General features: G+C 57.1%; 2 protein-coding genes across 2 annotated transcripts; one reads left to right on the top strand and one right to left on the bottom strand.

The window, feature by feature from the left end:
- Positions 1-54: 54 nt before the first annotated feature.
- Positions 55-4,921, bottom strand: ATF5 (activating transcription factor 5). Its single transcript, XM_014830303.3, has 3 exons — positions 3,981-4,921; positions 2,393-2,689; positions 55-1,408 (listed from the first exon to the last, which is right to left on the bottom strand). Exons 2-3 carry the CDS (start codon positions 2,568-2,570, stop codon positions 741-743), a joined length of 846 nt encoding a protein of 281 aa, XP_014685789.2. The 5' UTR covers positions 2,571-2,689; positions 3,981-4,921; the 3' UTR covers positions 55-740.
- On the top strand, positions 3,624-27,481 carry NUP62 (nucleoporin 62). The gene is made up of 2 exons (XM_014830301.3): positions 3,624-4,055; positions 24,712-27,481. The coding sequence occupies exon 2, from the start codon at positions 24,775-24,777 to the stop codon at positions 26,326-26,328; it is 1,554 nt and encodes a 517-aa protein (XP_014685787.1). The 5' UTR covers positions 3,624-4,055; positions 24,712-24,774; the 3' UTR covers positions 26,329-27,481.
- Positions 27,482-27,974: the final 493 nt, after the last annotated feature.

Genomic DNA, 27,974 nt, shown 5'->3' with positions numbered 1-27,974 from the left:
AAGACCGCCCTCTCCCCGACTTCTCCTCTCACAGACAATACGCACAGGCCAGAGGAAGTTCTTCATTTTATTTCCGCTCACAACCCCCAAAGGATCGGTCCCCTCCCTCCCTCACCTAGAGGCGGCCCCTCCCCCAACACCTTCACGAAACACTGATGCCCCCCAGAGCTAAAATGCACAGCCAGTCACCCACGACGGCCATCCCCCGCCCCGCCTGCCTCCCATCTGCCTGCATAGCCACCTGCTCTGTGAACTCGGCCGCCTTTCGGCTCCCCACCCAAATGGAGCTCCCCCAGGTCCCTTGGCTTGTTTTTTTTTTTTTTTTGCTTATTACAAGGGTGCCATTCTTCAAACCCTCCCTTGTGGCCCCGATGGCTCCCCTTCCTCATTTGCATAGTGATTCTGCATAGCTTCCTGCCCTCGCGTCCCTGTTGGAGACCAGGTTTCCAAGCTCTGCCCTGCTCCCCGAGTCCCCTGTGGGCTTCAGCCCCCCAGCTCTTCCTTGAGGAGTGTAGACGTCACTCCTATGGCCAAACATTCCAGGATTCTGGGGAGGGACGAGGGGAGCAAAATGGACAAGAGAGGGGACAAGGATAAAAGCGGGGGGCGGGGGGAGAGGGATGTTTGGAATGAAGGTGGAGGCAAGGGGATGACAGGGACCCTCCCTCCTCAGCTCCGGAAAACAGAAGTGACCCAGAGCTGAGGACCAGCGCCCCCTACCGCCCAAAGCCCCTGCCCGGCTAGCTGCTGCGGGTCCTCTGGCTTCGAGCCTTGTACACTTCGATGAGCAGATCCTTGACGTACTGGATCTCCCGCTCCACCGACTCAGCCCTCTCCCTCAGCTCCCGGTTCCGTGCCTCCAGCCCCTGGCACTCGCCCTCCAGGGCCTCGCCCTCTGCCCGCTTCCTCTGGCGGTACCTCAGAGCTGCCGACTTGTTCTGGTCTCTCTTCTTTTGCTTGCGGTCCCCTCGGGTGGCGGCAGGATGGGGGTAGGGGGCCGCGCGAGAGGGTTGAGGTGGAGGAGGAGGGGGCTGCTGTGGGGGAGGCAGGGGCGCCAACCCCGAGTCGCCCTGCCCGGCCTCACTGCGGCAGTAGATGGCCAGCAAGTCAAGGGTGTCCAGGGCAGGGGGCTGAGGGAGGTCAAAGGTGGGGAGGGGGAGGGGCAGGGAGGGTGCTGGGGGTGATGGCGGTGGTGGTGGCGGTGGCGGGGAGGATGGTGGGAGGAGTGGGGCATCAAGGAAGAAGTCTTCCATCTGCTCCAGCTCCTTCTTGAGGAGGGAGGCCATGGCTTCCAGGTCAGGTGGGGGTGGGGAAGGTGGGGGGAGGGCTCCTGGGGGTAAGGGGGGCTCCAGAGGGAGGAGGGCTGTAAAGTCAACCCGCTCAGTCATCCAGTCAGAGAAGCCGTCACCTGGAGGATTGGGGGGGACATAAAGGTCCGTGAGTTCTTGATCCTCCACCCAACCTGGTGCTCACTCATGTCCGTCTGGTTCATCCCATTCATTGAGTAAAACCACCAATCAGCCAAGCAGTCAACCGACCGACCAATGAGTCATCAAATCAGTCAGCCAACCAACAAACCATCCAACCAAAAAACCAGTCAGACATCTAACTAACCAATTAACCAACCAACCAACCACCAGTCAACCAACCACCCAATCAACCAACTAAATGAATCAGTCAACCAAGCAATCAACCTTTTAACAAACCAATCAGTGAACGAGTCAACCAACCAACGACTCAAACAACAAAACAGTCAACCAGCCATTACGTCAACCATCCCAACATCCTCTTGACTGATTATTCTACCTCGGTGGTTTCTCTGATTTACTCTCTAGTTTATTCTTAAAAGGCAAACTAGACGGCACATACACAACATACTCTGTTTCATCCCTGATTCATTAATTATTGAAAACCCACTATGTGCCAAGAGTTGGGGATACACTAATGAATAAAATCATTCCTGCCTTGGGGCCTCTGCATGTGCTGTTCCCTCCTGCTGAAAAGCTCTTCCCGTGGGTCTTTTCACTCATTCCTTCCCATCCTTTAGGCTTCAGCCAAAAGCCTACCTACTTGGAGAGAGTTTCCTGGCTATACACTCTAAACTAGGTCCCCGTTGTCATTTTTCAGCTCGATGGCTGTTTCTCACTTATTCCAATACATTATCATTGACTTTGTCTCTTGTCTGTCTCCCCACTGGAGTGCAAGCTCCAGGAGGGGAAAGATGGTGTCAGTCTTGTTCCCATCTGTATCCCCAGCACCTGAAACAGTGCCTGACATCTTGGAGGTGCTCAATCAATGTCTATGGGATGAATGAATGAATGAATGAATGAATTCTTCCTCTCCTGCCCCCACACCCCAGCTCACCCCACCTCCATTCTTTGCCTGCCCTTACCTGCCAGGGGCTCTCCCCCCCCTGGAAGCCCGCCCTCCAGGGCTCCCCCAAGGACCTCATAGGGGCCCAGGGGGGCAGGGGCCAGGGGGAGTTTCCCATAGTCTACAAGCCAGCCCAGCCCGCCAGCTGGGAGCAGGGCCCTGTCCAGCTCCAGCCCCAGGGTCGCCAGGAGTGACATAGCAGCAACACAGGTGCTGGGCACGGACGGCAACGAAGGAGGCTGCACCGACAGCAGGGAGGAGGCTCTGGACGTTGCTCAGCTGGGCGAAGACAGGCACCAAGGCGGAAGTGGAGGACCTACAGGGGGAGAAAACAGCGCTGGGGTCAGAGGCCGACCTCCCCCAGCGCCAAAGTCACAGGGAAACCAAGCCACACCCCCACCTCCCCGGGGGTCCTCCCTCCCGTTTCCAACTGGGCTTGGGGCTTGCCCTCTCCGAATTCTAAATCTGCCCTTTCTTTCCCCAGATCTCTGAGGCCCATGCACTCCCAAGGGAATTCTCTTTAGGGAGGACTCGCTTTTCTTCAGAATTCCCAAGCCCAATCCTTCCAATACAGAAACCTAATGTTCTCCCAGGGTAATTTCCTTAAGGGCCCCCCCCCCACCCCCGATTCCCCTTCATAAAAAAACTCAATCCCAGGGGAATTTTCTGCCAGTCACACCCCCTTCCCCTAAAATATTTCCTTTAGGCCCCATCCCCTCGCTAAAGTCCATCTCAAATCAGTTCCCAGGGGAATTGCCCCCTGCCCCGCCCTTTCATCAACGTGATCCACTCAAATCCCACTCTGCCCTTTGAACTTTGCGGTGACCTCCGCCGACCCACTAAGTCCCGCCCCCCACTGTTTGTCTTAGCTCCACCCCTCCCCGATGATTCCCCAGAGGCCCCACCCCTTTCTCGGATCGAAACCCCACCCCCCAGCTACGAGTCGCTTAGCCCCGCCCCTTCACACAATGGGCTCCCTCAAGCCCCACTCCTCGCGATAGCTGTGGTCCTAGCTCCACCCCCTTCTAACAGGTTGCCCCTAAGTCCCGCCTTCTACCCTGTCAATCTACGCCAGCCCCCGCCCCAACAGGTGCCTGAATGAAAGAGGGGAAACTACTCAGTGCGCCTGAGCAATGTGGAGCCGGAAGGATGTGGGGGCGGGGCCGGCGCAGAACAGCTCCCCACCCCCACCCTTTCACACGCGGTTCTCTCGCCCAGGGCCAAAGCGCATGCTCCGCCCCTCTGGGGGTCAGTGCGCATGTGCGATTGCTTACTGCCCGCCCTTCGCACACAAATACGGACTCCGGTGGGCTGACGCCTGAGCAACCGCGCGCGGACAGAATGGTTCGAGGGGCTAGTGCGCAGGCGCAACTTCCCGCGGGCCGTCTTTAAACACCAAGATTCTCTGGAAGAACGCACCCTCCCCCCCCATCGGGCGGAGTGCGCATGCTCCGCCGCGGGCCGACCGCCCGTCTTCCCTCTTCTGCGCCTGCGCGACCGTGATTCCTTGCTTTCGTCTCCCCAGCGCCCAGGCCGGGTCGTGCGGGCCGCGAGCTTCGAAAGGGCGGGAAAGGCGGTTGGAGAGGGAGGGGCGAGCGGTTACTCACTCCATGGCTGCGGAGAGGAGAGGCGGCGGCGGCCTCGGCTGAAGAAGGAAGGCGGGAGAGGAGAGCGCAGGCGCGGTGAGCGCGGAGAGGGGCCCGTGGGCGCGGAGGGGTGGCGGCTACAGAGCCATGGTTGGGGCTACGCGGGCGGAGGTAGCCTCGGGGTAGTGTGAGGAGAGATCGTGAGCTGAAGACGGGGACTGAGGCGGCCCCGGGGATTGGGGACAGATATACTGGGGGCGGCGCAGCACGGCCCGCTCGGATCCCTCCGCGCCCCGCCCCCGCGGGCCCCAACCGGGAGGCGGGCCTGGTGCCCCCTCGGGATCCCGGGATGCGGCCCCTTTCATTCTTCTGCTCCAGAGGGTCCAGCCCCTTCTTCTTTCCGACCCCGGGAGTCCGGCCCTCGCTTGCCTCCGACTCCGGGGTTCGGGTCCCCTTCCCCCGGCTCTGGGGTCCCGTCCCTCCTCCCTGCCACTCTGGGCATTCGGCCTCTCCTCTGCCCCGAGACCCGCACCGGCCTCTCTCGTCTCCTTTCCCCTGTTCACTAGTTTCCGGCCAGCCACATGCTCGTCTCCTCCCCGCAGCTGCCTTTGCCCATCCCTCCTTGTGGGTTCGAGTCTGGCGTGAGTCACAGGCCGCGCTCCATTCAGATTTCAGAGCTGCGAGGGTGGCCTTGGGCACATCCCTTAAGTTCTCTGGCCTCATAGATGGGGAATTGTCTGTAAAATGAGAATAATCGGCTCTACCTGGTGGGGTGGTTCGTGAGCATCAAGTGAGTGGGGACCTGTAACCCCAGAGCCCGGCTCCCACGGGCCTGTTCAACGTATTTTATTACTAATGGGAACACGGGGCCTCGGTCTCACCCCTTCCTCCCCTCCTGGCAGGGGCCCCAGACTCTTGAGCGTCCAACACCTGCGCATAGGTCATTCTTGTGTCGCCTTTACTCCCCAGTTTCCAGCCATCGCGCCCCTCCTCCACTCCGAATTCTGGACGCCGCGCCCTTTCTTGGTGCAGGGAATTCGGGCAGCATCGCCCTGGCTCTCTTCTCCATCCCCTGCCCACCTCTCCGCAGCCCTCGTCCTCGCCACTCCTTTAGGGACACTTGGTTCATCGTTCTGTTCCTGCTCTTCACCCTGACTTCCTTTCAGATGGTCCTCGGCCTCCGCCGCCCCCGCTGGATCAGTGTTCCAGCCCTGCCCAAAATAGGGAGACCCACACTCCCATTTGCTAAAAGGGGAGAGCTCCCCTCCCTGGGCGCTGGGCCCTCCACCAGCCCAAGTGCATGTGGGTCTTTCCTCCGCTGCGGAGACCCCTCCCTGTCCCAGCCTGCCGCCGTCCACGTCGGGACGCTGCACCTGGAGTTCGACTTTTCATCGTTTCTGTGGCGTTTATGAGACTCAGTGGAGATCCAGAGAAGGTGGGAGCCACCTGATCTTGAGAGGCATCTGGGGATGAACGTAGGCAGGCTTCTGTTGGTGCAGGACGTCCTTGGGATCTGACCGCCTTCCCTCAGGGCTCTTACTGTCCACTCTGCCTGTATGGGGGCTACGTGACACCTAGGCAGCATGGAGTGGGTTAAAAGCACAGCCTCTGGAGCCGGGTTGTTGCCTTCAAACCCTGACCACACCCCACTTATTAGCTTGCTGGGAATTTCCCCTCACTTCCCTGTGCCTCAGTTTCCATTAATAGGACCAGAATAAAGTGTGGAGTCTGGTTAATAGAAACGTACCAGTGTTCGCGGCCATTATTGGTACCTAATCTTAGTTCTGTTAATGAGGATGAAATGAATTAGTCCAGGTCAAGCATTTTAAACTCATGCCTGGCACACAGTAGGTGCTACGTAACGGAGACTGTTATTATTGTCATTGTGGTGTATGTGTTTTATTTCCATTGCTAAGCGGTAAGTGCTTTAGAAGATCTTCCACCTTTTAAGTGAGTCTTAGGGGCTGCCCTCCTTCCGCTTCTCAGTATCAATCGTGAGCGATGGCGGGTGAGGTGAGGGTGGGCTCTGCTGGCTGTGGGGAGGCACAGCATCCCCCCGTCTTCTCTTCTGAAAAGACCTAGGTTATGCCCGTGCACTATGTGGAGTATTTCTCTTTAAACGCTTTCTTTTGCGATAATTTTAAATTTACGGAAAAGTCACAAAGATAGTAGCGTTTCCGTGTACCCCTCATCCAGTTCCCCCGTGGTTGACATCTTACATCTCTGTGGCACATTTGTCACCGCTAAGGACCCGACGTCGGTCTGTTTCTATTAACTAAACTTCACACGGTACTGATTTCACCAGTTGTCCCCTGATGCCCTTTTCTGTTCCAGGATCCTGTCCAGGATGCCGTGTTCCATTTAGTCCTCACGTCTCCTCAGCCGCCTCTGTCTGCGGCAGGTCCTCAAACTCTGCTTGTGTCTCGTGACGCCGACAATTTTGGAGAGTGCTGGTTGGGTATTCCATGGCATGTCCCTCAGTTTGGTTTTATCTCAGACTGGGATGGTGGGTTCTTGAGAGGATGGCCAGGGAGGAGATATTTTTGATGGCTGGAAACGAGTGTGCGGTGTGTGCTGACTGAGAAGACCTTGGGGCACAGACCCTGGTCCCCATGTCCCAGTCCCTTGTGCTTTTTTTCTCTAGCCGTTGGATGCCACCTGGTTCAGCCCTGGTGCCAGGTGCCCCCCACCAGCAGCTTGACTCAGTCCTGCTGAGTGGCTGCCATTTCGCACACTTAGCTCCCTGGGCCTTCCAAGCAGGTTCTAATTTATGGGCAGTGGGTCATCAGTGGCTACCTGTGAGCCCAGGTCTTGGCACCCTGAGCCGTCTCCTGTGCCCACCCCTGACCTGGCCCCATGGCCCGTCTGGGACTCAGATGCCCTGGCCTCCTCCAGCTTCACAGAGTCCTCCAGGGTCCAGGTGCCCAGCCCCTTCAGCCCCCGAGCTGGGGCTGGGAGCATGGGTGGGGCTGCTGGGGACTCTTTGTCGGTGCGGAGGAGCCAGGATTGGGGAGTGAGGTGGCCATTGCAGGCAGGTTGCATCACCCAGGCTCTTGGATGGGGAGGGGGAGTGGGGAGATTCTCTAGGGGGCCCCAGCGCACCTGGCAACCATTCCTGGTTAGAGCACTAGAGCCCGGGATCTGGGAGAGGTCCCAGCACAGCAAGGGAGGGGGTGGTGGAGGGGAAGGGAGAGCAGCCACCTGTGCAGGGCCCTGGGATTCTGAGACTCATGCCAAGAAGAGGCCCCAGATCACAGAGATTAACCCACTTGCCTTGCAGGGGACGAGACTGGGGCCCCAAGAGGTGAAAGGCGTTGAGCACAACCACACTGCTAGTTAGAACCCAGGCCTCAGCAGTTCTGCCCAGCTTCCAAGGCCCTCCAACCCCCAGGGAGAACCTCTCTCCCCTCAGATCTCCGGGGTCCCTGACCCCTGGCTCAGGGCACAGCCTGCCGGGAGGTCACCCAGGCTGGACCTTCACCTCAGGTCTGCTGCTCACATTGCCAAACTCTATTGATTCCCCCCTGCCCTGGGGGAGGCCCTCCTCACCTGTGCTGTTGCAGCAACCTCTCCCTGGTTTCCCAATCCAGGGGGCGGCCTGGCGTGATGGAAGAGGCAGCGAGTTTGCATCAGGTGGACCCAGTTGGCCTCCGAGCCCACATCACTTAGTCCTGGCCGGGGATGCAGACGTGGTCCTTCCTCTGCCTGAGCCTTGCTGCCTTCTGCAGAGCGGCTCAGAGCGTGGACTCTGGAGCCAGCCTACTGGTTTCACATCCCAACTCCACCACTTCGGAGACCCTCGGCAAGGGACATCTTCTCTCTGTGACTCAGTTTCCTCATCCAAGAAATGGGGATAAGAACCCACCTCATGGGCTTGTGGTGAGGATTAAGTGCGTCAGTGTATGTAAACTTCCCAGCTTGGGGCCTGCCCGGTCAGGGACGTTAGTCACTTCTCTGTGAGGGTCAGGGTGCTGGGAGGATGCTATGAAACGAGATAGGTCAGGCCCAGCATTTAGTCAGAGCTCAGGGTCTGTCGTGTTTGTTTCTCTTCCTGTCCCCACCACACTTTGTTCCGCTTTCACAGCCACCTCGCAGACAGATGTCTGTGTACATGACCGTTCCCCGAGCACTTAGAAGGCAAGGTCAGGACCCTCCTGATTCCCAGAACCGATGCCACAGCCCCCGGCCTCTGCTGCTGCCTCAGTAGACGTCAGTTCATTTTTCAGTGAGTTGCTCGTGCACAGAGGCTGGGCGTTCAACGCTGTGGTCCCTAACGAGGCGCAGGGGCAGGTGTCCAGGTCACACAGGCCAGGGGGACGGGTTGGAGGTATGCGTCCTGGCAAACAAGAGCAGGAAGGCCAAGGCCGGCTCAGCTGGGGAAAGGGCAGTGCGGGGGCTGGACCTGCAAGCACAGGCCTGCCACGTGGCCCAGGAGCTCAGAGTCCTCAGGAGCCCCTTCCCTCCCCTCGCTCCTGCTTCTCCCTTGGCAGAAGCAGCCGCAGCTCTTAGGACCCAGTGAACCCCTGCGCTCCTGCGCCGGCTCTGGCATCCTGGGTGGTCGTCTTCTGTGTTAGTCTGCCAGTTAGCTGCTGAAACAAATTGCCACAAACTTAGTGGCCGAAAACAGCACACATTGGTTCCCTTTCAGTTCTGGAGACCAGAAAGTCTAAAATGGGTCTGCAGGCCTGTGCTCCTTCTGGAGGGTCTAGGGCAGAGTCCATTTCCTTGCCTTTTCCAGCTTCTAGAGGCACCTGCGTTCCTTGGCTTGTGGCGTCTTCCTCACATCGCTCCAGCCTCTGCTCCCATCATCACAGCTCCTATTTCCCTCTTATAGAGGCCCTTGTGATTGCATTAGGGCCCTCACTGATAATCCAGGCTAACGCCTCCATCAAAGGTCCTCGATTTAGTCACATCTGTGAAGTCCCTTTTGTCACATGGGGTCACATCCACAGGTTCTGGGGCTTGGACTGTGGGCATCTTTGGAGGACCCTTATCCAGCCCACCATACCTCCCCTCTTGGAGCCTCAGTTTCCTCCTCTGGGAGATAAATCCTAGGGCCAGCCCTGGGGTGCCCCCTCTGTCACGGGCTCACGGACTGGCTATAGGAAAAGGACAGGACACACTGAAGGTAATTGATGACCTAATGTCCTGGAGCTCAGGGCACCACCACCTTACCGCGCTGTGGGCTCCAGCTAGATACCGTGCCCGCTTGTGCTGCGGTGGCCTCATCAATAAGGTGGGGACAATAGCAGAACCCTCCAGGGAGGGCAGTGGTGAGGAGCGTGGAGATGATACTTGCAAATGCCCAGAACAGTGCCTGGCTCAGCGAGTGGGCCATCCCCGCAGGCCCTGTCTCAGACGTGGCCTGCAGAGGCCCTGGGCCACCTGGAAGACACGACTGCTGCTCAGGGACAGCCCGTCTGCCAGGCAACAGTGCCGGCCTGGCGGTGCACAGCTGGTTTTACAGGAGAAATTGGAAATCAGATTTTTCTGCGAGATTTAAGTTTTAAAAGGTTAGTGAGTAATTCAGAGAAACCCCAACAAACCACAAATGTAGAGAGGCTCAGGCTGTGGGTCCTTCCTGACCTTTGTGTTCAGTGACGCCCCCCGCCCCCAAATCTGTAATCCACTCTGCCCATAGCAGAGAACAAAAGGACCCAAGTGCTTCTCATTCTAGAGTCACTGAGAAGTCAGGCCGCACCCCTCCCTGCTGGACTGAGCAAGATGAGGACACAGCAGGGCCTCGCTCAGACTCAGCCCAATGCCCTGTAAAGTCCTGAGGGGGGTGGTTGTGGGGAGCAGGGAAGGAGTCTCTAGAATATCGTCAGTGAGGGTTGGGTGCCTGCTGAGAGGGTGCTGGCATCTTATTACCCCGTCTGTTCCCTCTCAGCCATCTGCGCCTACAGCCAGAGGGCTCCAGCTGGGGGATCGCCCACCGTGGAGGCCCAAGGGTCCTCTCAGTAAGGGGGTGTTAGAGAAGACATGTTGGAGGAGCAGGGCAGGTCCGGTGACGGGAGGGTTCAGGGAGGCGGGGCAAGTCCCTGACCAGGCATCTCCATGTTATCCAGAGGGAGTGATGGGTGGAGCTGATGCTGGGTTAAGAAGCAGCTGTCGTCGGCTCTGAGCCAGGAGGGTTCGGTCATTTTTGTGCTTTGGACAATGTTTGTGTTTCTGTCTGTGTTGAGACGGGACTCCGGAGCGGTCTTATTTTTCTCTCGGTCCACCACAGTCAGGGTGGCCTTTGCTGTGGTGGGTGTTCTGTGAAATTGTGTGCACCAGGAGAGCCCCAGGGCCTGACTGCGCGGGCTGCCTTCCCTTCCTCACAGCTCATCCTGCCAAGCTGAGGAAGACAGGTGGAGAGCAGTGGCGGGGCAGAGGGGGCAGCCTCGGTGTGGCCTGTGCCCCTGCCACATGTTGGGCCACGGATGCGCAGTTCCACAGGGTTGCTTGGGCACAGAGGAAGTAACAGCACCAGTCACGGTGGGAGCTGACGGGAGCAAGAGAGGGGAGTGGAGCAGAGATGGGGCCGCAGCAGGAAAGCCAGGCCCCGGGGCTGCCAGGTGCCCCTTCACAGGCATGTTGGGATGCCTCACGGAGAGGTCGAGGGTCAGCAGCTTTGCCCTCTCCTCCTGCCCCTCCTGCCCGCCCCCAGCCAGAGCAGGATCAGATTCCTGAGGGGGGGACAGGAAGGAGCAGCCGAAGCCCACTGTTCACTCCCAGCCCAGGAGGCCAGCCCACCGCTGGGGGAGCCGGACGGCGCTGGCCTGGACTGGAGAGTGAGATCTGAGGAAGGCCCTGGAGGTGGCCCGCTGTGTCGTCAGAGAATGGAAAGGGGGTACTGGACGTGGCGCATGGTGGCGGGGGTGGGAAAATGTCGCGTTGGAGAGGCTCATGAGGCCCCAGCTCAGCTCTGGGGCCGGACAGCCTGGGTCAGTCCTGACTACCTGTGTGACTTGAGGCAGGCTCCCTAAATTCTCTTGACTTCACTTTGCTCGTCTGTAAAATGGGGTTGTTGATGGTTCCCGCTTCACGAGGTTGTGAGGCAGCGCAGGTGAGGCGCTGCGAGCAGGGCCCGGCACGTAAGTGCCAGAAACGTTAGTGTGGTGACTGGTACCCAGGGGTGGCGGGGGCTCCGCTTGGTTCTAACTCTCAGAATCAAAGCCACCCTACCCCCACCCCTGGCAGCGTTCACCTGGTCCCCAGAGAAGCCGTCTCCATGGCAACCGTCTCTGCCACAACCTGGCCTGGATGGGTCCCTCCCTCCCCCGCTGACATCACGGCCCCTCCCCTGGGACGCTGGTGTTGATTACAGGAGAGAGGCTGGGTGGGGGGGGCGCTCAGGTGTGTGCGGTCTGTCTACACGCGCACACGCCCGCCTGCTGTGCTCCAGAGCCTTCTCCCCACTCTTGATGTCTTCACGTTGTATCCGTGCCCGGCTGCCTTCCCCGTGAAGCCCCCTGATGGCCTCCCAGCTGGCTGGAGCATTTGAACTCCATTCTCCTCCCCAGCCTGTTCTCAACCAGTTTTTCTTATCCCCAGAAGAAAGTGGGATCCTGTCTTAAGAAAGTGCTCTGCCCAGGCCCTGCCCACCCTCAACCCTTTCCCAGCATCCCTTGCTTGGTTGGTTGATTTCGTGGCTTTATTGAGGTACTGTCATTCACACCCGTTTATTAAAGTGTACAGTTCGGTGGTTTTTACTACATCCACAGTTGTGCACCCATCACCACAATCTAGTCTTAGAGCATTTTCAACGCTCTGAAAAGAAGCCATATCCATTGGCCGTCACTCCCCATTCCCCCAGCCCTAGGCAACCACTAATCTGCTTCCTGTCTCTAGGGATTTGTCTATTCTGGACGTTTCTCGTAAGTGGAGTCCTACATTGGGTGGTCCTTTGTGTCTGGTTTTCTGGGTTCGTCCATTTTGTGGCGTGTATCAACACTTCATTCTTTAGGGCTGAATTATGTCCCATTGTGTGGATCTCCTACATTTTACCCATTCTTCAATTGATGGGCATTTGGCTGGTTTCTACCTTTTGGCTATTATGAATATGCATGTACAAGTTTTGTGTGGACATTGGTTTTCATTTCTCTTGGGAGATACCTGGGAGTGGAATTGCTGGATTATAGGCTAACACTATGTTTAACCTTTTGAGGAACTGCCCAACTGTTCCCAAAGTGGCTGCGCCATTTTTCGTTCCCGCTATTAATGGATGAGAGTTCCAGTTTCTCCATATCCTCTCCGACACTTGATATTGTCCATCTTTTTGTTGTTGCCGTCCTAGTGGGTGTGAACTGGTATGTCGTGGTTTTGACCTGCGTTTCATGATGGCTGATGATGCTGAGCATCTTCTCCCATGCTTGTCCACCATTTGTGTGTCTTCTTTGGCGTCATGTGTTTTAACACAGGGTTTAGCATCGTGCCCCAGACCAGCAGGCCCTTGCCCGTCTGAGCTTTGGCCTGGAATGACATTGATCTAACCCCTTCCTACCTGACTAACTCCTCCACATCCCTCAAAACAGGCTTCAACATCCCTTCCTCTTCTAGAAGCATTTCCATGACCCTCCCTTCCCACAGCCCCCAGGCAGAGTAAGTTGCCACTTCCCCCCAGCTTCCAGTGGGTTCTAAGCAAAGCACTTTCGTGGTGTCCATCTTGTCATCCTATAATTTCTCTCTCTGTCTGGTACCCTCAGTAAACTCTGAATTATCTCAGGGCAAGGACCTTCTCTTATTCTTTCTGACTTTGACATTGATGTTGACATTGGACAAGTTGCTTAACTCTAAAAGGGAGACGCGGATGGTACCTGCCTTGTGGTGGGAGGGTGAGAACTAAACCGGTTAGTAGGGGCAGCTGTTGTACAGCTCGTGGAGCTGACTCTCGAATGCGGAGACAGACAGCGAGATCCATCAGTTCAGTGTGTTATGTTTCAGATGGTACCAAGCCCTAAGCATAGCCAGGGAGGAGCTTGCTGAGCAGGTGACGTTTTAGCACAGACCTGCAGGAGGTAAGGGAGTAAGCCATGTGGACATCTGCGGGGAGAGCCTTGCAGGGGCGAGGGAACAGCAAGTGCAAAGGCCCTCAGGCAGGAGTGCTTTAGGCACTTCTGAAGAGCAAAAGGAGGCTGATGGGACTGGAGTGGAATGACGGAGGCAAACAGCGGTCGGAGATGAGGGCACCTTTTGGCTTTTGGGAATAATGCTCCTGTGAAGCGTTGTGTACAAGGTTTTGTTTGAATACTTGTTTTCAATTGTGGTGGCTTTTCTTTTATCGCATTTAAACAATGCTCAGGTTTTGGAGGGTAGTGACCATGCCATATTGTCTTTGTTTGCCCAGCACAAGGTCTGTCCTCTCCTAACTCTCAGTGATGTTTGTTCACTGAACAAATGAGGTATATTTGTGAGTTACCCAACACATGGTGGCACACAGTGGATGCTGAGTGGTTAGGGCTTTTATTATTATTTTTTAATGAATGCAGTTGGTACATCAGATTGGCAGGACTTTCCTAATCTCAGGTGCTGGCAGGTTGGAGGGAATGGTCGTATCAGGTGCTGGCACTTAGAATAAAAACAGGTCCATGCAGGTTCCAGGGCAATGTGCTAGTCCCTAGTCAAACCAAAATGCAAGAGTCCATGGCCAGCAATTCTCCATCTGGGGATCGGCCCTGGAAAAGTGTCTGTGCCTCTGCCCCAGAAAGCAGGACCAAGTGTGCTCGTTGCTGTGCTGTTAATAAGGAAAAATTGGACACGTCCTAAATGTCCATCAGTAGAGGCATGGATCAATAAAATGTGGTATCGTCATATCATAGACTGATTGACAGCGGCTAGAAGAAATGAAAAACATGTTTGGAAAAGGACAAGTTGGAGAGTGACACATACAGTGTGACACTTGGCGTAGCAGGGAAAACACAGGAATAAACACATTTCCTCTGGCTGTGAACGCGCACACAGATACACAGATAAAAGATACACCACAGGGGGCCGGCCCCATGGCCGAGTGGTTAAGTTCGTGCACTCTGCTTCAGCAGCCCAGGGTTTCACCGATTCGGATCCTGGGCACAGACATGGCGCTGCTCATCAGGCCATGCTAATGCGGCATCCCACGTACCACAACTAGAAGGACCCACAACTAAAATACATACAACTATGTACTGGGGGTCTTTGGGGAGAAAAAGAAAAAATAAAATCTTTAAAAAAAAAAAGATACACCACAGCTCTTAACAGGGGTCTCTCACGGGGCCAGGGACCAGGGTGGAGGACAGTGATCAAAGGAATCTTAGCTTTGTCGGTGATGTTCTAAACAATATTTTGAAGACAGGACTGATATGTGAACTGTGAAGTTAAAGTTTAAGTGCTAAAAATGCAGTTATCAGGGCCAGCCCCTGTGGCCTAGCAGTTAAGTTTGGCGCTCTGCTTTAGCAAACCAGGTTCGCTTCCCGGGCGTGGACCTACACCACTTGTCTTGTCAGTGGCCATGCCATCGCAGTGGCTGACATACAAAAAGAGGAGGATTGGCAACAGATGTTAGCTCAGGGCCAATCTTCCTCAGCAAAAAAAATGCTGTTAGAGAAAAAAGAATCTCTCAATACAAGAGAAAAACAAAACTGTGCTTGGCAAAAAAGGCACCAGCACCAGAGTATTCCTCAGATCTTTTCCAGTCTTATTATTTTATATTGAGTGGCTCTAGAATCTTCCTTAAAATCTACCCTTCTGCTTGTTTCCTGATGTCTGTTCCACTCATGTCTTAACTCATTTGCTTTCCCCATGGGGAAAATTGCTGTTTGTCCCCGACCTGAGCTCCTTTGGGGGCAGTCTTGGGCCTCAGGAGCAGGAAGGAGAGAGTAATTGCTAATTAGCCGTGCAGTGACTTCTTGAGGCAGAGATGGTGTTTTCGAGGGAAGGAAGGAAGAAGAGAGATGATTGAGAAGCTATGAATCCAAGAAGCATTTGGGTGCCAGCCTGAGGCCACCCTGAGCAGCCGGCAGCCAAGGCCAGGTGTCGGTGGCTGGCCCAGCGGGCTTCCCTCCAGCAGCCTGGAAGCCTGCGGAGAGTGACTCCTGAGCTACGTAAGTGAACGTGCAGTGTGGTGCGTGTGGCAGGACCGTGTGCACAGCGTGGGAGGGTGCAAACTGTGCGTTTGTTTAAATGCCCCGACAATCTCTGGGAGGAGGCACAAGAAACCTAACAGCTTGTCCCCAGGGAAGAGAGCTGGTGGCTCTGGGGGACGGGGGAGGATGGAGACCACTGTGTCCCCTTTTGTACCTTTTGAACGTCGAACCATGTGAGCAACTACCTATTCACAAAAATAATTCAATTTTCATTTTAAAAAATACCCAGTGATATGTCACTGCGTAGGTTGAGGAGTGGAACACGTGTGACAGTGCCTTCTCTGCACTTAATTTGCATGACATTACATGACATTAGCGATCCCTTCATGTGATTCGGACTGGAAGCCTGACAGGCAGTGAGGGTTTCTACGGCCCCTCCCCCTGAGGAGCAGACAGATAGACAGACAGGCCCCCTGTTTGTCTGTCTCCGCAAGGTCTCTAATACTTAATGCAAGTTGGTTATACCTGGGGGGGTGAAAGGGCTTGAGTGTGCCATCCTTAGGGAGGAGCAGGACGCAGGAAATCAGGACCAGAATCCCAGGTGGGCATCTATCCCGCCTTCCCTGTTGGGGAAGGCTGTAGTGTGGAGGAGAGGTGGCCTTTAGAGGGAGGTGAGCACCGAGCGGTCCTTGCTGTGGACTGGCTTCAAAACGCAGTTCCGCCCCTCTCTGTCTGTGTGTGCACTGCCCCTCTCTGAGGCTGTTTCCTGCAGCCTGGGCCGGCCGTGCCCACCAGGCAGCGTGGTTATGGAAGTGCCAGACAGTAGCCCAGGCCACCACCAGCTCCCCCAAGGGGACCGCAAGAGTCTTGCCCATCCCCGCCCCCAGCAGCCTGGGTGAGTCTTTCCAAACGTGAGTCAGATCCTGACACCTCGGAACCCTCCTGTGGCTTCGTGCCTCGCTCTGGTCCGGCCACACTGCCTCCTCCCTGATCGGGAGCCCCCAGCACACTCCTGCCGTGGCGGAGGGCTGGTCAGGGGCCGCTCACGGCTTCTCAGTTGATTCCATTCTCGAAAGGCAGGCTCTTGGAGCTCGTCTGTTGCTGAGGGTTGGAGGGTTTTTCTTTGCCTCGGGGGAGAGGGGAACCCATTTGAGATATCGAAGACGCAGAGTTGGTGGACTTGGGGAGAGCAGACGGTGAGTTCTGGTTGACATGTTGGGGAGACAGCCTGGGGAGATGACGGTGGGGGACAGGGGAGCCGACAGGGAGTCGCTGCCCTAGCACACAGGGCAGTGGTACCAGCCGGGCGTTTGAGCCTCAACTGGGATCCAATTCCCAGGGCTGGGCTGGTGGTGGCCCAAGGCACAGGTCCCCTCAGTCTCTGATCTTCCCCTTTTCCTCTCTTCCTCTCATCTCTGCTCTGATCCTCTGGTCTCTGAGCCCCGTGGTCTCACATCCTCCAAGTCTTAAATAGCTGATTCCGTAGGTGAAAGGGTAGTTCCCACCGGCACAGCGCCTGTCCTTCCTGAGCCGCCTGGGCTCAGCATTGTCGCCAGCGCCACCTGGTGGCTGTGGGCCGAATGCCAGGAGCGTTGGGTGCAGTCTCTCCAGAACTTGCGTTACTTTATGAGAGGTTAACGTTTCCTGGGCCCCAGGAGACCCCAGGCGCTGTGCGAAGTGCCTGACTCGCATCAGACCGTCTCGTCTTCACGGAGATTGTGTGGCTCTTGAGCCATCGTCCCCTTTTTTCAGATGAGGAAACTGAGGCGTGAGGGCTGAATTAGAATCTAAGATCCCAGTGCTAGGAGTGGATGGGCGGGGACTCGGGGCTGCTCCTCTTTGCTGAGCTGTGTCTTCCAGGGAACTGACAGAAAAGGACGGGCGAAGGCCCCTGTCCCCAGAGCGCACAGAAGTCGCAGTCTCGGCTCCTCGTGACAGCGGTCTGCCCGCTGCCGGAGCCCTGGGAGGTAGAGTCCTTCAGCCAGCTGTGCTCGCGGCTGCCCCCAGCGAACAGGATTTCTGTTCCAAGGTGGGGGCGGCAGCTGCCTCGGCCCCAGTGGGCCAACCACGTTGTGGAAGGGTCGCTCAGGCCTCAGGGGAGAAGATGAAGGGCAGCGGTGGGGTCAGGAAGGGAAACGGCATCAGGCCTTTGTCACCGGTGGAGGGACTAGCCTGGCACTCTGACTCTGTGGCCCGGCCCCACCTCCCACAGCCTGCTGCTCCAGCCACAGCTGTACAGAGCCTGGCCTGTATGTGTGTCACTCCCTCGGCGGCATGTCCACCCAGAGGACCCCACTCATCCCTTAAGACGTAATTCTGCCATCTCCTCCCCTGCCCCAGGTAGAACTTCAGGACTTGGCCCCAGAAAGATCTGGATTCCCGTCCAGGGCCTAGTGTTTGCTGCTGTGTGACTTTGGAGGAGTCACGTCACCTCTCTGAGCCTGTTTCCCATCCAGAAAGGGTTCAGTGTGCTGCTGCCGGTGCTCCTAGCACAGTACTAGTACACAGGCGGTGCTCAGGAAATGGTAGTTATTAGTTATCAGGCGGTCAGTCACAATTATTTATTGAGTGCCTGCTGCATACCAGGCATGCTCTAGGTGCTGGGGATACAGCAGTGAACAAAACAGAGAAATCCTGCCCCTGGGGCTGACACCCTCTCCAGCCCTCCTTGGTGTTCCCGGGCCACCTTGTCCCTGCCTCCATCACACCTGGCCTGTCGTTGCCGGGTGTCACACCCACACCCCTGGGGTGGTCACCCAGTGGCGGGGGCTGTCCAGATTTTCAGGATCGCCGCTCACTGTTCTTTCCCCACCAGCTCCCCGGCGATTGCAGCCCCATGGCCACCCCCACTTCCAGGGTGTGCTTCCCAAGCCTTTGTCTAGATTTAGTTCCTGCTCCTCCTTTCTCCCCGACCCTGTATCAGTTTCCTGTTGCTGTTGTAACAAGTTATCACAAAGCAGTGGCTTAAAGCAACACATTTATCCTCCTACAGTTTTAGAGGCCAGAAATCCCAGATGGGTCCACAGGGCTGCTTCCTTCCGGAGACTGTGGGGAAGAATCCATTTTTTGCCTTTCCCGGCTTCTAGAGCCGCCTGCATTCCTTGGCTGGTGGCCCCTTCCTCTGTCTTCAAAACCAGCGGCGCAGCGTCTCTCAGAACGTTCTTCCGTGGTCACATCTCCACTTAAGGACCCTCATGATGACATTTAGGGCGCACACAGATATCCAGGGTGCTCTCCCCATCTCAAAACCCTTAATTTCATCACATCTGTAAAGTCCGTTTTGCCCCTCACGTCACATATTCGCAGGCTCCAGGATTAGGACGTAGACACGTGGAGGCCGTTATTCTGTCTGCCACACACAACCTCCACATCCTTCTTCCTCCTTCCTTTCCTGTTGCTGCAAGGCTGAGGTCCCCCATCTTCGTTCCCAGGCGCCCCTGTGCCAGGTACCGAAGGAGAGGGCCTTTGCCAGGGAGGGGCGGAGAGTCCCAAGGCCGGTAACAGTGACACCTGCCCCTCATCACACTGGCACTGCTGTTCTTGTCCCACGTCAGGACCTTGTTGCAGCTCCTCCCTTGAGCTCGAACTCTCCTCCCTCTGATACGCCTCCGTTAATTTAACCTTCACCCCTGCACCGGCGCCCCCACGTTTTCTCTCTTCCAGAACACTTAACCTCTTCTAACACGCTGTGGAATTTCTTGGTGATGTTTGTGGTTCCCCGTCTGTCTCCCCTGCTGGAACAGCAGCTCCGCGAGAGCAGGGCCTCCCTCTGATCGTTCCCAGCCACGTTTCCAGGGCCCTGCACGGTGCCTGTGCACAGCAGGTGCTCAAAAACATCCGTGGTGTGAATGATCCTTATACTGCAGAGAATTTGTCTGCTCTCTGTGACCGCACCCCGGGGGATGGGCCTTTTTCCCTCTGTGTTGTCGCCACTGTACGCAGAGTAGGGCTGGGTAGCTGTTAGAGTAGATAAGTTAGATCAAGTGAGGATTGGGAGTGGCGGGAGAGCTAAAGGTAGAGGTAAGGTTAGCGGGCCTGGGTGAAGTTGGAGGTGGCGGCAGAGAACTGTGGTCCTCAAAGCCGGGGATGGGCTGTGTCTGGGTTGGAATCCCCTTGGCTCTCTCTCCGGCTCCCTGGGCTGTGAAGGTGGGTGGACATGGTTTGAAAAACAAGGGTAGAGGCAGGTCAGGCAAGACAGGGTGAGAGGGTGGGCCGCTCGGCCAGGAACCCGCTCGGTGACCTCGAGGCAGCTGCTTCTCCTCCCTCCGGGCCTCAGACTGGGGGCGACCTGCTGACAGCCGCAGCTGTGGCCGTCCAGCCCTGAGCACCTCGCTCAAGCACATCCTCCACTTTCTCCAGGAAAAGCACCGCTTCTGCAGTTTCTGTTCCTCCCTCCTTCCCCCAGCGCCGTCAGCTTCTCTTTTAGGAAAGCTCGGCTCTTTGGTAAAAGTGGAAAACCCTGTGTGGGAGCCCATGAGAGGGTGATGTGTTCAGCCACGTTGGTGAGAAACTCCCAAAGGCTTGGTTGTCAGCGGCCTTGTTCACTGGGACAGAAACATCGCTTGATTTCATTTTGGTAGAAACTTACACATTTCCCAAATTGCGGTCCTCTTCTCTCTGCTCAGAGTCCTGGCTCAGGCCTTGGGGTCTTGGCCTGGACCATCTCCGCTGCTGCCCGACCTCCAGCCTCTACCCACCTCCACTCCATCCCCCACACGGTTATCTGGCTAGATTGGTCCCCACTGCCCCTCAAAGGCCTTCCGTGGCTCCCTGAAAACAAAGTCTGAGCCATTAGCATGTCATTTCTCACCAACTTGTCCTGTTACATTACATGGCACTCTACACACATCGTGGTCAGGGGTCCCCAAGACCACCCTTAGGTTCCGGGGTTCGCTAGAAGGACTCAGAACCCAGCAAAGCTCTTAGAGTCGCAGTCACAGCAAAAGGATCGAGATTGGAATCAGCGAAGGGAAAGGGGCAGAGGGCAGAGGCCAGGCGGGAGCCTCAGTGTCTCTCCCAGTGGACTCACGGACGGCGCTTAATTCTCCAGCAGCAGTGTGGACGACACACACGCGGTACTGCCCCCCAGGGCAGCTCGCCTGAGCCTTGGTGTCCAGGATTTTTGCTGGGGGCGGTCATCCAGCGTGGAGCGCCTGTGTGATGACCGTCGTGTTCAGTCTTCCCCCCCCTCCGGAGGGCAGGCCAGTACCGCATGGCCCGGGGCCTCGCCGTAAAGACCCGCTTGATCAGGCAGGACGCTCCCAGGGCTTGGACGTTCTCTCGCAGGAGCCAGGCAAGGGCCAGTGCTTTCTTTGGAATGTGCAGGGTTTGGACAGCCTGGGGCTTTGTGTGTGTGCACATGTGCACGGACATACACTCACACACTCCCTCCAGCCAAATCGCTTAGGACCCTGGAGACACACCTGCTGTTTCAGCCCCTCTCGGGGCCTTCGCCCAGGCTGCGCTTGCCCCTCCCGACCCCACCCGTGCCCCCGGCTGAACCCGGCTGACCCCACATGCTGTAGCTGAGGCCTCTGCTCCTTGGGACCTGAGCCAGGGGAAGACCTCATCTGTGCTCCCGGAACATGTGACCCAGCCCTTTCCCTGTCTGGAGCCCTGGGCCTGAAGCTGACATTTGCCGTGTCTCTGGCTACCTCCAGGGCAGGGGCTGTGGCTAGGTCACCTCCCTGGGCCTCACTCTCCTCGTCTGTCAAGTGGACCTGCTTTCAGGAGTAAGTGAGCAGTGATCCACGTGAAGCGCACAGCCCAGGGCGGGATCAGTGCGTGTGCCCACTGTCAGTAGATCCCCGGCACCTGGGTATCAGAAACGGTCGAGGCGTTTCCTAACTGCCGAACCGTTAAACCAGGCAAGCCCCCACAGCAGATTCTTTCTCTTGTTTTTTAATAGCTATAAAGAGCTTTTTTGTAAATACTCGTCTGGGAAAATTTAGCTGCAACTTATTAATAGCAGAAACTCTCTTGGGCTGAGGTCTTGAGAACTGAGGCACGCAGGTGTAGCCGTTCAGGCGCTTCTGCTGCTGGTAACGACAGACCCGGCTTGAGGTGGCTCCGCAGCGAGGAGCGTGCCCTCTCCCCGGGAAGGGGCCTGGCCATCGGCTCCCCAGCAGCACGTGGCTGCGTGGAGGAGGAGACCGAACAAAAATGGGGGTCTGCGGGGAAGGCAGAGGGCGCAGTGGACCTTGGGGAGGTTTCTCCGACTCAAGCTAGGAGACTCCATGAGGACACTTCAAGAAATAAAACGGGCCAAAGAGCAATAGGGAGGAGCAAACAGGACTCGTGGGTGCCTTCTCTGGGCCAGGCACTTGGCTTCTCAGTCGTGACCTTGTTTATTCTTTACAGGAGCAGGGCGTTGTCCTTGTTACAGATGGGGAAACTGAGGCATGAGGCGGCTCAGGAGTAGCTTGCCCAGGGACCCACAGCTAGTAAGCGGCAGAAGCAGACTTCAAACCCAGATTGTTTCCTTGTGTCTGGAAACTAACTTGGTGCCTGGAGACAGGAAAATAGGAACCTGAGGGGGCTGGATGGAAGCTGGGGCCAGAAGAGCGGCCGTGGCACGAGGCAGGCCTGCTTGCCCCGTGACCAGACGGGCCCGTTTGCTGAAGCAGAGATAAAGGGAGTTTGCAGGGCCTGGGGAGGAGGACTGACACGTGGCTTCCCTCTTCTTGGCCTGTGTTCTGCCTCTGTACACTGGGGTCGTCACCCTGGCTTCCCTGGGCGAACGGTTGGTCGTAAAGGTAGCCGAGGGTCTGGCTGAGGAGAGAGGATGGAGCACCGTGCTGGGCACACAGCCGTCAGGGCCGCGGTTTGAAGCCCAAAAACCACCCTGGTCTCCCGGTTGGAATCGGCTCTTCTCACCGTGCAGCCTGAGGACCCGGGAGCATTCGTGAATTCGGAGTAAACTTGAGGTCAGCCACAGCCCCAGGTCTTTTTCACGAGAGCGTCTTCTCAGCCCTGCCCGGGCTCCCTTCTCTTTTCTCACCAGCTCCCAGGCTATCCCCAAAGTGGAGGTGCAGACAGGCGCCCGCACAGGCGGCAGTGACCGCGAGCACCCCGGCTGGGGCCCTGGTGGCGTCAGCCGCGCTTCAGCACTTTCCTCATGGGGGACGGAACCTCAGGTTGCTGTCCGTTGTTTGATACTAGGGCGCCAGGAAGTCATGGGGTCACACCTCACCTCTGTCACTTTCTGCTTCCCACCTGTACTCGCTTCTTCTGGCTGCGCGCACAAATTGTCGCAAACCTAGTGGCAGCAAACAGTGAAAATTTATTCTTACAGTTTAGGAGATCAGAAGTCCAAAATCAGTCCCACAGGGCTCAAGTCGGGGTGTCGGCAGGGCTGGTTCCTTCTGGAAGCTCGGGGTAGAATCTCGTTGCTCACCTTTTCCAGCTTCTAGCCACCGCCTGCATTCCTTGGCTCGTGGCCACTTCCTCCCGCTCCAAGTTGGAAGCGCGGCCCTCAGGTCTCTGCCTCCGTCGTCACGTGGCCTGTCCTCCAGTCCAGTATCCCTCGGCCTCCACTTCACAAGGGCACCCGCGATGACACTGAGGGCCGCCGTTTAACCCAGGTCATCTCCCCACCTCAAAACCCTTAAATGAGTCATATCTGAAAATTCCTTTTGCCACGTACGATAGCATACTCACAGGTTCCAGGAGTGAGGATGGGGGCGTCTTTGGTGTGACCTCCCACACCAACTCCCCTGGAAACCATTTAGGGCCCCCCCCCCGCCCCCGCCGCCCGAGAAAGTCAGGAAAGACAGCTCTTCAGACACGGCTCCGGGCCCAACGCGCTGTTAGATCCAGGGACGCGCTGTTAGATCCAGGGACGCGTTCCCCTGCTGCCTGCAGCCCAGCCTGTGGTCCCCACCCCCCGTCACCTTTAAGGTAAGACAAGGGCTGATGGAGAGCCAGCCCCGGAGACGCTTGTTAATTCAGTAACTCAATCTGTGCCACTCGCGTCTCGTGTTTTTAAAACCTGGCTGTGTTAAACCTGTGAATTCAGGTTGAATTCACTCCGCATAATTTGGGTCTCTCTCCAAAACCAAGCTTAGCGTTATGTTTCTCCATTATGCAAACAGAAGGAACATTTGCAAACTACTGCAAATTAGAAAGGAGACAGTCACCCTGTAGTCCCCGCGCCCACAGACAGCCCCTGCCCTCCTTCTGCTGGCTTCCTCCCAGCCCTTTCTGCAGACTTCTGTTTTTCCACCGTGAGATCACGCTGCACTGGTCAATTTGCATTCTGCTTTGCGCCCTTTCTGGTCGTTTCGCACATTTCTTGTGTATCGGTAGAGACAGTATCAGTGGGTGTAACGCAGGTCTCCCCTCATATCTAGTAGCTGATCGATCCCTCCTTGGGTGCAGGGAAATGCCCTGTCACCGGTGCCGCGCTGGGTGAGGAGGTTCGTGGATCGGGCCAGTGGAAGTCGGCGAGCAGGCCTGAGACCTGGCCTCAGCTCCTGGCTCCGCCCCTTGCCTGCTGGGTGACCCGGGGTATGTCACCGAAGCCCTCTGAGCCCCGCTTTCCTCATCTGTGACGCGGGGACAGCACTCCTGCCTCCAGTCGGTACTGAGAGTTAGTGGCCGTGGACAGACGGCATCGCGCCCACAGTCGAGGCTCGGTGTCTGACCCTTTACCTAAAAGCGCCTGCATCCATCATGCCCTCTGACCTTTCCTCGCCCAGGAGCCTCTGACTCTGCAGCAAACAGGTGGCTCTGCTTGGGGCCTTTTCAGTCAGAAATGACAGAAATTGAGTCGGCTCAAACTAAACAGGAACGTGCCGGCTCTGGAGCTTCTGAAGAGGGAGTTGGGGCCATAACATGACTGGGTCCATCCGGGAGTTTCTCTGTCTCTGTCTCCTTCCCTCTCTCCCTCTCTCCCCTCACGCTCTCTGGTGGCAGCTCATCATCTCCCACTGCAGGTGGCTGAGAAGATGGGGGCCGCCCCAGGTGCACATCCTCTGTGCCCTGTGCCTGGAGAGAAATCCCAGGGAAGTCTCTGGTCAGCCAGCTAGGGTCTCAGTGTCTCCTTGAATCAGTCACTGCGGCCAGGGGCGCAGCACTTAGGTCTCGTGCCCACCCTGACTTAGAAGCTGGGAGGGCAAGGGACACCCGGACGCTCCAGAGTGCTCTGCGTCCCTCTACATAGTGGAGGGTGTGCACGGACGGGGCCTTTGGTGCACACGGCCCCGCCGTCCCGCTCAGCTTTCCGGGCCCGTCTCTCTCCATGAGGTCCAGAAAGGCGCTCAGGGCGGCCCTCAGGCCCTGCTTCAGTCAGCAGGGAAACCTGGGGAGCAGGTCCTGAAGGGGTTACTTGGTGCCCTAGTCCCGCTCACTGGAAGCACCTCGAATCTGACCCCCTCCTCGGGCTGAGGTCGGTTCGGTGCCTGCCCAGCAGCCTTCTCCTTCTTGGCGGTGGGGGTGCCCGCTTGTGCGGGACCGTGGCCGTGCACACCTCAAGCACATCAGGCTCCTAGTGCCTGAACCCCCAGGGCATGGCTTTTGCTTCCCGATCCTTCTTTCCTAGTTTAGCATGGCCTGGTTAGGTTGCACAGCAAGAGGAGGAGGGGTGGCCGCACATTATAATCATCCAGGCCTGCCACCCTCTGACTCGAGCTCCATCGTGCTACTTAGGTTGCCTTTCCCAAACTGCCATCTGATCATGTCACTTCCCTTGCTTTAAAAATCTTTCCAAGGTTGCAGACGTCAGCAGATTTGCTCTGGAAGCTGGAGTAGCTGCTGCCACCAGATCTGGAGCCATGAGCGGGTTTAATTTCGGAGGCACTGGGGCCCCCACAGGCGGGTTCACATTTGGCACGGCAAAGACAGCAACAACCACACCTGCCACTGGGTTTTCTTTCTCGACGTCTGGCAGTGGCGGGTTTAATTTTGGGGCTCCCACCCAGCCAGCTGCGAGTACCCCTGCTACTGGCCTCTTCTCACTCACCACCCAGGCCCCGGCGACACAGACCACGGGATTCAGTTTTGGAACCACCACTCCTGCCGCAGGAGGATCCGGCTTTTCCTTGGGGATCAACACTCCAAAGCTCAACTTGAGCAACGCAGCTGCCACCCCGGCCGCGGCACAGCCCGGCGGCTTCGGGCTGGGCAGCAGCACCCTCACCAACGCCATCTCGAGCACCGTCACCTCCAGCCAGGGCACGACCCCCAGCGGCTTTGTGTTCGGCTCCACCACCACCACCTCTGCCGCTCCATCCACCACCCCTGGGGGGTTCTCGTTCACCAGTGGAAGCACGTCCCAGACCGGGGCCTCCGGTTTTAATATTGGCTCAATGGCGAGTTCGGCCCAGCCCACAGCACTTGCCGGGTTGCCGTTCACTCCGGCCACTCTGGCAGCCACGGGAGCGGGAGCCACACAGCCAGCTGCTCCCGCACCCACGGCTACCACCACCAGTGCGGGGCCCACGCTCTTTGCCTCACTAGCAACGGCTCCAACTTCGTCCACCACCACCAGCCTCGCCCTCTGTGCCCCCACAACCACAGCTGGAGCTTCCGGGGCTGGAGCGCTGGGCTTCAGCTTAAAGGCCCCTGGAGCAGCTTCTGCCACCTCCACAGCAGCATCCACCGCCGCCACCACCACCACCAGCAGCTTTGCCTTGAATCTTAAACCGCTGGCGCCAGCCGGGATCCCCAGCAACACGCCGGCCACCGTGACCGCTGCGCCTGGCCCCATTGCACCTGCTGGGGTCTCCGCCAGTCCCGTGATGACCTACGCCCAGCTGGAGAGTCTCATCAACAAGTGGAGCCTGGAGCTGGAGGACCAGGAGCGGCACTTCCTGCAGCAGGCCACCCAGGTCAACGCCTGGGACCGCACGCTGATCGAGAACGGGGAGAAGATCACCAGCCTTCACCGCGAGGTGGAGAAGGTGAAACTGGACCAGAAGAGGCTGGACCAAGAGCTCGACTTCATCCTGTCTCAGCAGAAGGAGCTGGAAGACCTGCTGAGCCCGCTGGAGGAGTCGGTGAAGGAGCAGAGCGGGACCGTGTACCTGCAGCACGCCGACGAGGAGCGCGAGAAGACCTACAAGCTGGCCGAGAACATCGACGCGCAGCTGAAGCGCATGGCCCAGGACCTCAAGGACATCATCGAGCACCTGAACACGTCCGGAGGCCCCGCCGACACCAGCGACCCGCTGCAGCAGATCTGCAAGATCCTCAACGCGCACATGGACTCGCTGCAGTGGATCGACCAGAACTCGGCCCTGCTGCAGAGGAAGGTGGAGGAGGTGACCAAGGTGTGCGAGGGCCGGCGCAAGGAGCAGGAGCGCAGCTTCCGCATCACCTTCGACTGAGCCCGGCGGCTCGGGGCCCTCGGGTCCCCGGGTGTCCACCGGGGCCGAGGTGCAGTTATTGTCTAGTTTTTGGTTGCAATGAAATACTTGACTGTGTGTTTGTTTCTTTCAAACAGTTGTGCTGTTGAGAGAACTGTTTTGTGGTTTGACTTTTCGTGTTAGCAAATAGAAAGTATTCTAGGTGCTCTGGTCCTGTCAGCAGCCTCGTAGACGTGGCTTCCACGTGTATCTTGTGTGTATCCTGAGCCCTTTTTCACCTGGTGAAACCGCCCACTGCCACGACCACCCAGCTCATCCTCCTCGCTCCAGCCCCGCGCTGGGGAAGAGCTGGTCCACCTGGGAGCCAACCACCTGTCTCCCAACCGGCGTTCGCCAAGTGGCCACACTGTCCAACCATAGTCACAGGTGCAGTGAGGAGAGACTGAGGTTAGACGACTCTGTCCTCCAGGACACAGCAGCCTGGGATGAGTACAAGATGTGCACGTGTGGAAATCAACCACCAGGGCGAAGAAGTGACTTGTGAAGAGAACAGATAGTGAGATGGGGAATTTCAGAGGAGGAAAGATGGGTCAGCTGAGGGACTTGAACGAGGCGTTGACAAAGGGTCAGACTCTAGCCAGGAGGCCTTCACTTGCCTGGCTGGCACACCTCCTCGTCCCCGGGTCTCCTTATCTTAGGCCTCACCTCTTCCAGGAAGCTCTCTCGGCTGGGTCAGGCAGCCGTCCTGCGGGCCCCACACTACCCTGAGCTCGCGCCTTTGGTAACGCTTGCCGTGCTGCATTATGCTGACGGGTTAGATTGTGAGCCCCTGTGGGCAGGGACTGTTTCTGGTTAGCTTTGTGTCTTTAGCACAATCTCTGTCCTATTTATCGTGTGAACGAGCAATGGAGATGAAACCCAGCATAATCGTTAATCCACAGAATGCCTGCTGAATTGGCCGCGGGTGGCAGAAGCAGCCACAGACTTGGTTCTGAGCCTCCCAGTGCCGGAGCAAACCCAGTCAGTCCCAGGGTGATGGTCGTGTGTCCAGAGGCAGAAGCCAACCAGTTACATCCCAGGAATCTTGTATTTGTCTGTACACTTTGCTGGACTCTCTGAAATACCTGTGATTGTGTGTTGCTTTTCTCAATAAAATGTATTGCAGAACTGAAAAGCTGCTCTTAATGTGGGTAACTTAGAAGGAGGAGGTTGGGTAAAAAGAGCAGGTTCCAGAAGACTGAGTCGAGTGGGATGCTGTTTCTGGAACTCAGAAACAAGCAAAATTAAACAACACGTTGTTTAGGCACGCATACATACGTACACACGCAAATGCTGGGTTGCACGGGGGAAGGAACCTGTTATACATGACGTTCCAGTATGTCTTAGAATACATGTAAATGTCATGTCATCAGTCACCAGCCCCAAGGCAGTAGCTCAGTGGCCACGGGTGTCATCAGCGGCCTTCCTCTCTCTGTTGCCGGGGCGAGCTCGAGGCTTCCGGCTGTGCTTCCACAGTGGAAAACAGGTAAAGCTGGGGTACGGATTTGTATCAGGTGATTTCCAGATAGACTGAAAGTTTGCCTTTGTCCCCAGTTCCCATAGGCGTGAGTGATGCCATGCACTTGATCTTGCTCCTGTGGGGGCCCCTGAGCCTCCCTCAGCCTGTG

The sequence above is a fragment of the Equus asinus genome, chromosome 26, assembly GCF_041296235.1.
Source record: "Equus asinus isolate D_3611 breed Donkey chromosome 26, EquAss-T2T_v2, whole genome shotgun sequence".
In the NCBI taxonomy this organism is placed as follows: domain Eukaryota; kingdom Metazoa; phylum Chordata; class Mammalia; order Perissodactyla; family Equidae; genus Equus; species Equus asinus.
Note: the sequence above shows the minus strand (reverse complement) of the source record. Positions and strands in the feature narration are given on the sequence as shown.

Excerpts from the sequence above, each read along its gene's own strand:
- ATF5 (XM_014830303.3), bottom strand. The coding sequence starts at position 2,570 with ATGTCACTCCTGGCGACCCTGGGGCTGGAGCTGGACAGGGCCCTGCTC. Across the intron at positions 1,409-2,392 it reads GGGGGGAGAGCCCCTGGCAG|GTGACGGCTTCTCTGACTGG; the intron begins GTAAGGGCAGGC and ends CCAATCCTCCAG.
- NUP62 (XM_014830301.3), top strand. The coding sequence starts at position 24,775 with ATGAGCGGGTTTAATTTCGGAGGCACTGGGGCCCCCACAGGCGGGTTC.